Source organism: Oryx dammah, unplaced genomic scaffold (genome assembly GCF_014754425.2).
Source record: "Oryx dammah isolate SB20612 unplaced genomic scaffold, SCBI_Odam_1.1 HiC_scaffold_25, whole genome shotgun sequence".
NCBI lineage: Eukaryota > Metazoa > Chordata > Mammalia > Artiodactyla > Bovidae > Oryx > Oryx dammah.
Window position 1 is genome coordinate 57,330,036 of NW_024070209.1, and position 10,858 is coordinate 57,340,893.

At 38.0% G+C, this 10,858-nt stretch overlaps 1 protein-coding gene across 1 annotated transcript; it reads right to left on the reverse strand.

Annotated features, from left to right (window-relative positions):
* Positions 1-6,788: 6,788 nt before the first annotated feature.
* Positions 6,789-7,980, reverse strand: LOC120851308 (endogenous retrovirus group K member 24 Env polyprotein-like). Its single transcript, XM_040223993.1, has 2 exons — positions 7,641-7,980; positions 6,789-7,210 (listed from the first exon to the last, which is right to left on the reverse strand). Exons 1-2 carry the CDS (start codon positions 7,753-7,755, stop codon positions 6,789-6,791), a joined length of 537 nt encoding a protein of 178 aa, XP_040079927.1. The 5' UTR covers positions 7,756-7,980.
* Between the last annotated feature and the right edge of the window lie 2,878 nt (positions 7,981-10,858).

Below are 10,858 nucleotides of genomic sequence, written 5' to 3' on the forward strand. Positions count from 1 at the left end.
AGCCAATAAACAAATATAGCCACTGATCTGTTTCTGTTTATAAGAAATCTGAATCTACTTCAGGTATATTTACATTGTCTTTTTTTCTTCTTCTAATTTTCAGGGCATTAGATTCTACTACATGAAATGCCAGTAATTAATAAAAACTTTAATTTTGGATACCATGTATTGTAAATTATAGGAGAAGGAAATGGCAACCCACTCCAGTGTTCTTGCCTAGAGAATACCGTGGACAGAGGAGCCTGGTGGGCTGCTGTCCTTGGGGTGGCACAGAGTCGGACACAACTGAAGCGACTTAGCAGCAGCAGCAGCAGCATCATAGTAAATTATAGAGCCTCAAAATGATACCACATGTCTCCCAAGAAGGATTAGGGCTTATATGGATGACAGTGAGAGTAAGGTGATAAGCAATTGATCCCTTGAGAAAATGCATTTGTTTGAAGTCCTTTAGGTTGGAGAGGAGATGATGAGTCAAGTTTAGTTCTAGTTCTGCACTTATTCCTAGGTTTCAGCTCATCAGACATCTAATAGGAATACTAGGACCCAGCATACTATGTTGGCCAAGTACACATTTCCTTGTTAATCCATCTACACCATTGTTTTTCCTTTTCAGCTTTGTGAAACAGCTTTATGGGTAGTTGCTATGTTTCTTTCCTTCTTAGAATTTGGCAATAAATCATGGTGCAAATTCACATAAAATGTCAGGCTTACCTTTGTAGTTTCCTTCTCTCTGGTCCAATTTACATTAGGAAGCATATGACCTGATCAGCCCACCACACTACTGATGAAGATTAGTCAGCACTGTCTGTGGAAACATAAAAGAAATGTATATCATCTATCTATTTACTATTGATTTGTTTTGCTACCTACCTAGCTATATGTGATACAAACTTCTTCAAGTGCACACATTAGTATTTTCACATACAGATTTATTTCTGCATAATATTGAGTGTTTCTGAATCTGTTATTATTAGTACAATAAAAAACATCAAACTGTTTTACATTCTTTAAAGCAGAATGAAAGAGAAAGGTTATTGAATAATTTGTTCTTATACCCATTGTTCCCTTAAAGATTGCTTTTAGTATCTCATACACAATAGGAAATGTTCCCAATTTCATGTAAAATTTAGATTTTAAAATCCTAGTATCTTTCAATATAATATCAGTAGTGAATAATAATAGAATCCTTCTTGAATAGTAGATAATACTATGAATTTTGTTATGTACTTTGAGTATTCTGAAATGACAACTTTAGAATGAAATTGTGTTCTGACCCATAGATTTCAACAAAAAATATACATTTGTTTCTTTAAATAAATGGGCTACATTGAGTAGTATATATATATATATATTTACTTCTTAATAGTAACACAAGTCAAAAGCTAAAACAATAGCAACAACAAAAATACAAAGAGTATTTCATTTTAATAGTTAATTAAATATTTATTTACTTATTTAACATCACCCATACAGTTGAGATAAAATGACAGCATAAAACAACAAAAATCATGCTCTGTATGTTGAATACTCTACCATTATATAATTAACACACAATAATTAATACAAAAGTCAAAATTTAATAAATATTTTTTAAATTACTGCTTACAATTCCTGAAATACTTTAGATACCCACTTCACAAGTTGAGAATAAGCACACACACACAATACTTTAATAGCAAACATTGTACTACTAAAATTTCCATTAAGTTTGAAAGTTAGCATTTATTAAACCTCCACAAAAGGATGACTAGTTTCACTAAGGTATACAGCTTAGTCATCACACAAAAATTACAATATAAGTATAATATCCTTTAAAAAAAAAAGTCACTGAAATGACTTTTTCACTGCCAAACAGCTGATAAATCTGAATTCTAACTCTAGTGTGTCTACCTTCAGAGTGCATGTACTTTCCATTATATGTCATCACTTCCATGCTTAGACCTAACGTGAAAACTAATTAATAAACTGGGACAGGAAAGCAATAGATCACAGCCTTGAATGTCAAGTAGGAGAGATGGTAGAACAGAGGATATCTTGCTTAGAAAATTTGATACCATCATCTGTTCATAGGACACACTGAAGCAATGAGACAAAATAAGACAATACACATATATAAGGTTCTATTTTAATGGGTTAAGAATAAACCTATGGGCCTTGGAAAACAATATCATTAACCACTATTAGAAAAAAAAAAGCGGGGGGTGGGGGGAGAGGTAAACTCTAAGAAAAAAAAGGTGCCTCAAAAATGACTGAATGATCTCTGTTCATTTCCAAGGCAAAACACTCAGTATCATAGTAATCCAAGTCTATACCCCAAACAGCAATGCCAAAGAGGCTGAAGTTGAATGGTTCTATGAAGAACTGCAAGATTTTCTAGAACTAAACCAAAACAAAAACAGCAACAACCAAAAAGATGTCCTTTTCATCATAGGGTATTAGAATATAAAGGTAGGAAGTCAAGAGATACCTAGAGTAACAGGCAAACTTGGCCTTGGAGTACAAAATGAAGAAAGGCAAAGAGTAACATTGTTTTGTGAAGAGAACACAGAGGACATAGCAAACTCTCTTTTCCAATAGCACAACAGAAACTCTACATATAGACATCACTAGACCAACCTAGATAGTATCTTCAAAAGCAGAGACATTACTTTGCTGACTAAGGTCCGTCTAGTCAAGGCTATGGTTTTTCCTGTGGTCATGTATGGATGTGAGAGTTGGACGGTGAAGAAGGCTGAGCACCGAAGAATTGATGCTTTTGAACTGTGGTGCTGGAAAATACTCTTGAGAGTCCCTTGGACTGCAAGGAGATCCAACCAGTCCATACTGAAGATCGACCCTGGGATTTCTTTGGAAGGAATGAGGCTAAAGCTGAAACTCCAGTACTTTGGCCACCCCATGCGAAGAGTTGACTCATTGGAAAAGATTCTGATGCTGGGAGGGATTGGGGGCAGGAGGAGAAGGGGACGACCAAGGATGAGATGGCTGAATAGCATCACAGACTTGATGGATGTGAGTCTGAGTGAACTCTGGGAGATGGTGATGAACAGGGAGGCCTGGCGTGCTGCGATTCATGGGGTCGCAAAGAGTCGGACATGACTGAGTGACTGAACTGAACTGAACTGAGGCAGTCAATGCCAAAATCGGATTGATTATATTCTTTGCAGCCAAAGATAGAGAAGTTCTATACAGTCAGCAAAAGCAAGACCAGGAGCTGACTGTGGCTCAGATCATGAATTCCTTATTGCCAAATTCAGACTTAAACTGAAGAAAGTGGGGAAAACCACTAAACCATTCAGGTATGACCTAAATCAAATCCCTTATGATTATACAGTAGAAGTGAGAAATAGATTTAAGGGACTAGATTTGACAGACAGACTGCCAGATGAACTATGGATGGACAGAGGTTCCTGACATTGTACAGGAGACAGGGATTAAGACAATCTCCAAGAAAAAGAAATGCAAAAAATCAAAATGGCTGTCTGAGGAGGCCTTACAAATAGCTGTGAAAAGAAGATAAGTAAAAAGCAAAGAAGAAAAGGAAAGATATACCCATTTGAATGCAGAGATACAAAGAAATGCAAGGAGACATACAAAAGCTTCCTCAGTGATCAGTGCAAAGAAATAGAGGAAAGCAATAGAATGGGAAAGACTGGAGATCTCCTCAAGAAAATCAGAAATGCCAAGGGAAAATCTCATGCAAAGATGGGCTCAATAAAGGACAGAAATGGTATGGACCTAACAGAAGCAGAAGATGTTAAGAAGAGGTGGCAAGAATATATAGAAGAACTATATAAAAAAGATCTTCATGATGTAGATAATCACAATGGTGTGATCACTCACCTAGAGCCAGACATCCTGGAATGTGAAGTCAAGTGGGCCTTAGGAAGCATCACTATGAACAAAGCTAGTGGAGGTGATGGAATTCCAGTTGAGTTATTTCAAATCCTAAAAGATGATTCTGTGAAAGTGCTGCACTCAATATGTCAGCAAATTTGGAAAACTCCACAGTAGCCACAGGACTGGAGAAAGTCAGTTTTCATTCCAATCCCTAAGAAAGGCAATGCCAAAGAATGATCAAAGTATGCACAATTGCACTCATCTCACACATTAGTAAAGATAAAAATTCTCCAAGGCAAGCTTCAGCAATAGATGAACCATGAATTTCCAGAAGTTCAAGCTGGATTTAGAAATGGCAGAGGAACCAGATATGAAATTGCTAACATCCACTAGTAGAGAAGGAAATGGCAACCCACTACAGTGTTCTTGACTGAAGAACTCCAGGGACTGGGGGAGCCTGGTGGGCTGACAGCTCTGGGGTCGCACAGAGTCGGACACAACTGAAGCAACTTAGCTGTAGCAGCAACATCCACTGGATCATTGGAAAAGCAAGACAGTTCTGGAAAAATATCTATTTCTTCTTTATTGACTATGCCAAGGCCTTTGACTGTGTGGATCACCTCAAACTGTGGAAAATTCTGAAAGAGAAGGGAATACCAGGCCATCTGACCTGCCTCTTGAGAAATCTGTATGCAGGTCAAGAACCAACATTTAGAACTGGTCATGGAACAACAGACTAGTTTCGAACAGGAAAAGACATATGTCAAGGCTGTATATTGTCACCCTGCTTATTTAACTTATATGCAGAATACATCATGAGATGCTGGGGTGGATGAAGCACAAGCTGGAATCAAGATTGCTGGGAGAAATATCAATAATGTTGAGTGTGCAGATGACAGCACCCTTATGGCAGAAAGTGAAGAAGAACTAAAGAGCATCTTGATAAAAGTGAAAGAAGAGAGTGAAACGATTGGCTTAAAGCTCAATGTTCAGGAAAGTAAGACTATGGCATCCGGTCCCATCACTTCATGGTAAATAGATGGGGAAAAAATGGAAACAGTGAGAGACTTTCTTTTGGAGGGCTCTAAAATCACTGTGGATGGTGACTGCAGCCATGATATTTAAAAGACACTTACTCCTTGGAATAAAAGTTGTGACAAACCTAGACAGCATATTCAAAAGCAGAGACATTACTTTGCCAACAAAGGTCCATCTAGTCAAAGCTATGGTCTTTCCATTAGTCATGTATGGATGTGAGAGTTGTACTATAAACAAAGCTGAGTGCTGAAGAATTGAAGCTTTTGAACTGTGGTGTTGGAGAAGACTCTTGAGAGTCCATTGGACAGCAAAGAAATTCAAACAGTCCATCCTAAAGGAGATCATCCTGAGTGTTCATTGGAAGGACAGATGTTGAAGCTGAAACTCCAATACTTAGGCCACCTGATGCAAAGAGGTGACTCATTTGAAAAGACCCTGATGCTGGGAAAGATTGAAGGCAAGAGGAGAAGGGGACAAAAGAGGACGAGATGATTGTATGGCATCACTGTCTCAATGGTCATGAGTTTGGGTTAACGCCGGGTGTTGGTGATGGACAGGGAGGCCTGGTGTGCTGCGGTCCATAGGATCATAAAGATTAGGACACGACTGAGAGACTGAACTGAACTGAACTTGAAAATGTGTCTGATAAATTTTGGAGGGATTATCATTTATTCCAGGCTCCTACACACAATTTGACTTAGACCTTTATACTGACTATTGTTGATTACTGGTGATTACGAGTGAAATGACACAAAACATATGAGACATACGAGACACCCAAGAGACAGACAGGACACCACTCTGGCCAGAGGAACAACTGGGCAAACTAATTGCCATTTATTATTATAAAGCCCCCTAGGCAGAATTCCAGACTGTATGAATAAGCCGTTTCAGTACAGTGCAGGTGCATACATGTTATCATACAGCAAGGGGGAGTGAAACCTCTGTTTACTGCAGTCTATCCAGAATCCTCTCTCTTTCTTATCAAAAGAAAGGAATGCTCGCTAGTTAGCAAGGGACCATTAAACTCAAAGCTGTGTCCAGACTCCTTGGCAGAACATCTTGTTTGTAAGCAGCACATCTCCACTTTCCCTATTGTGGCTGCATTAACCCTTCATCTCCCCCTTTTTTATTTTATTTAAGCCCTCGAGACATTTGTATTGATGTTCTGTAGAGCAAGGCATAAAGCTGTAGGCGGCCAACCTCCAGCCTCGCCAGCCCCTCTTGTGGCTGTGCCTGTCTTAGGTTGCCCTCCTCTGAGGGTCTTACCCGTCATTGGCTATCCAGCCACCTCTTGGGGGCTAGGCGGAATCTCTCTAGATGATGGGCATCTAGAACTCTTTTTATTTATATGTCTCGGTTAATCTCTTGAAGGGCTCATGTTAAATGGTACAGGTGTTATACAAAACTGAGAAGAATTTCAATCACATTTCAACACACTTCGTGTAGATAAAACAGTTAATTGATCTCCAAGCCAGGAAACAGTGCATTGAAGATTGAGCACGCCAGTAGCAAGTTGTGCAAATCTCACTGTTGTTGCCATAACAAATGAGAGTCTTTATGCCAGTCCCGAACAAAATCAGCTGTTTGAATTTCTTGGTGTAACGCAAGGCCTGCTACCGCCGCTGTTGCAGTTACTGACGCGACTGCTAGAATCGAAGCAATGACCACACCAAGCATACGTCGAGATCGGTGTAGCAAAGTCTGACAGTGGTTACTAGATGAGAAACAGCAAAAGAATTTGGCCACAGCTGAGTCAGATTTATAGGCAACCGTACTTTTGTCTGAGCTTTAACAATTACTAATGAGAAATTGGAGTTATAGGCTCATCTTTCAAATTCTTTCCATCAAGACTGATTTACACATTGAGTTAGGTTACAATAATCACATGACGCAGACCCCACAGTGTCATTCTAGGTCCAATTTCCATATAACAATGCAAAAGGATATTTTACACATGCCATTGTGGAATAAGATTTATTAACATGTAAATTAACATGGAATGGACCCGAAGAGTCACCACTGTCTAAAGTATAATTTCCTGACCAGATAGTGAGATTACCAGAAACTGCCCATAGTTTCCAAATATCTCCTTGAATGTGCGGATATCCTTGCAATTGTAATTGTGGAGGGACAAGTGCAAATTGCTGCCATTTAACTGTTTCATTACCATTGCCCATCAAAGTGCTATTTGCACGATGCCACCTAAAAGATTTATTTGACCATTTTTTTAAGAATTGCCGATGATCTGGACTCCAATCTACAATGATGGCCCCAGAGTAATTCATGACTTTAAAGGGTCGATGACCTCGGCAACGTTCCCACTCCAAAGATTCTAGAGAAGGAACAAAAAAGTTAACAGGACACAGCGACATGTGTTTTCCATTATGAATATCTATCGGTTCTGTTGAGGTGCTAAATCCCCTGATGGAAACAAGCACAGTAAAAGTAGCAAAATGGTAATTATTATACTTTACCCCCCAAGTATTATAAGAGCGATGAGAATGTCCCTTGGTGGACAGACAAAAGGGGTGTCCCCCTATACATAAAGGAATACCTTCCACTGCAATGGTCAAATTACTAATATTATATTGTTGTTTATGATGAGATAGTTGTTCTATTCCCCCACAAGCTGGCAGGGGAAAGAAGGCAGTCTCATTAGTACATACCTGCATTTCTGGTTCCCCCCAGGAAACTGCTGTTACTAATGGGGGATTAGGTATACATGCCCAATATGTATGATTACTTGCTGATACACCGATTACCTGACATGTCACCACCGCCATCATGGCAAGCAAAAGATTGGTAGGATTCAGAGGTTGCCCCACCTTCATTAACGTCTTCTCTGCTTCCTGGGTCATCCTCTTCATTTAACCCCATGTAGGAGGTGTTGCTTCCCTTGTACGGGAAGTAAGGCTTCTCTGCATAGTAAGCTCTTCGAATTTTTGAACAAGGGGATCAGCCATTGTTGATTTTGATCAATCTTGCTGGGGTCCAAAACCTGTAATTATCAACAGAAATGAAAGCATACCCTCGTCCCAAATATATTAATGATGCTGGGATCCAACTTTTCTCTTTATCTTTATACCAAATAGGCATATTAAAGATCTTCTTATCCTCTTCTTTCCCTTGAAAATGCAACTCTGCTGCTGATAGATTTCCCTTGCTGCAAACATTCAAAAAATTTAGGGTAAGTAAGGTTTTATTCAAAATGTCTTTAGGTTTCATAAATCTCTCTTGTTTCCCCTTTTTAATTTTTTTAAGATAATCATGCAAGATACGATTAGTTCTTTTAATGATAGCTTGCCCTTGACTATTATAAGGAATACCAAAAGTATGAGTTATATGGTATTGAGATAAAAAGTGAGCTAATTTTGCATATTGGTAAGCAGGTGTATTATCAGTTTTTAATTTAATTGGTAATCTCATAACTGCAAAACAAGATAACAAATGAGTAATAAAAGTGTCAGCCTTTTCAGAATGTAATGTAGTGGCCCATTGAAAATGTTTGCAAGTATTTATAGTATGATGCACACATTTTTGTTGTCTAAAGGAAGAAATGTAAATTACATCCATTTGCCATATCTGATTTGCTTGTAGTCTTCTTATGTTGACATCTGGTGGGGTAAATGGCAAAGCAAAGGATGCACATATGGAACAAGAACGAACAATATTTTGAGCTTATTTTCGAGTAATAGCATGAGATTTTTGTAACCCTTTGGAGTTGGTATGTTGTAAGAGAAGTTCTTGTTTTGCTGCTTTTATAGGATAAAGTAAGGCATCAATTGTAGCATTTTTGAATGATAAGGGTGCAGGAAGGGCAGAATGTGCACGGATGTGAGTAAAGAAAATTAACTCTGAATGCTGCAAGAGCAATTGTATTTGGTAAAACAATTTATCAATAGCTGTTTTAAGGGTCAGTGGAAGGGAGACATGGGGAAGCTGTAGGCAAGAGAGAACAGCATATCGAGAATATGAAACAATGTTAATAGGAAGTTGGGGAAAATCTTACAAAACTAAATAGATAGCCCACAATTCAGCGGGCTGTACAGAAGAAAATGAGTGGGGGAGAACCTTGGAACATTCCGGGGTCCAATATCCAGCAGTATTTTTATTTGCATCTGTAAAAATAGTGGGTCCCTTAACTGGAACATCTGAAATTGGGGAATGAGATATCATAGTGTTAGTCCGGAGAAAATCAATCAATTTAGATGATGGATAATGATTAGAAAATGAACCAGGATATGAGGCAAGAGAAATTTCCCAGTTTTTATTAAATTGTAAACATCGAGATATTTGAGCAGCTGTTAACTGAGTAACAATCTGGTGTGGTTTACATCTTGACAATTGTAAAATACGATGGCGACCTTTTTGTATAAGGAAGGCTAATTTATCCATATATATAGTCAATTTTTTGGAAAAACTGTTAGGTAAGAAAACCCATTTTATTAATCCTTTTTTTTTTTTTTGAGCAATTACACCAGATGGGGAATAAGGGGTATGAAATATTATAAAAGAAATAGGTTGAGAGGCATGTAAGTAAGTCAAAAAGCCGTCATTTAGTAGTTGTTCAACAAATTGAAGTTCTTGTAAAGCCAATGGGGTTAAGGTCTGGGGGCTATCTAGAGCTGTATCTCCTTCCAAAGTAGAAAACAAATGTCGTAATTGATAAGTAGGAATTTTAAGTACTGGGCGTAGCCAATTAATATCTCCCAATAACTTTTGAAAATCATTTAAGGTTTTGAGATGGTCTCTTTTAGTTAGCAACTTTTAGGGCCTAATTTTATGTTATTTTAATATTGTCTGTAAATATGAAATAGGAAAGTCCTTTTGAATTTTTTCCGGGGCTATTTGCAAATTGTATAGTCTCAAAGCCTCCTGTATTTTTAAAAAGAATTTATCACGTTTAGCAATACTAGGAGCTGCCAATAGGAGATCATTTATATAATGATATAGAATATAATTGGTGTATTCTTGACGGAGGGATTGTAAAGAGTGAGCTATGAATTTTTGGCATAAAGTAGGACTATTTATCATTTTTTGTGGTAAGACTGTCCACTGATAACGCTTAACAGGCTGAGCATGATTAAGAACAGGAACTGTAAAAGCAAATTTATCTCTATCTTGCAATTGTAGGGGAATGGTAAATAAAAAAAACAACAATCTTTAAGATCTAACACCATTAAGGACCAATTTTGAGGAATAAGAGCTGGAGAGGGGAGTCCCAATTGCAATGTTCTCATAGGTTCAATACATTTATTAGCTTCTCGTAAATCAGTTAACATTTTCTATTTTCTAGATTTTTTTAAATAACAAAAACAGGAGAATTCTAGGGTGAGGTAGAGGGCTTTATACGACCAAGTTGGAGTTGTTCTTGTATTAATTGTTTTAACGCCTCGAGCTTTATTTGTGGTAATGGCCATTGTTCAACCCATTTTGGAGTATTAGTTAACCATTTTAATGGGAGTGTTCGAGGAATTTGAGCACTGGCTACTAGTTTTCTGATGGAATGGCTACAGAAGCCCCCAAAGGAAGGAGAAGATCTCTTTCCCATATATTAATAGGTATATTTACAATATAAAAGGTAACAAACACTGATGTTTCATTATGGAATTGGCATTGCAAGGGATGGGTACTCTTCCAGACATCTGCAATGGAGCCCAATCCCGTCATCATTAAAGGGCTTCCCCCCCCCCAATTTTTGGGTCATTGTTGAGAAGAAATGACTGAAACATCTGTCCCTGTATCTACTAGTCCCTCAAAGTTGTTTCCTTGTATATTCAAGGAGAGAACAGGGCGAGAATCTTTGATAAGCATTTCCCAAAATATATATCTCCCAGTACTTCTAAATCTTCCTGTTCGTTCATTAGGAAAAGCCAAAAAGGGGTGATAAGGTAGAAGTATTTGAGCAATACTTTCCCCAGCTAACAATGAAAGTGGGGTAGAAGTAGAGACCATAATTAAAATTTTCCCAACATAGTCA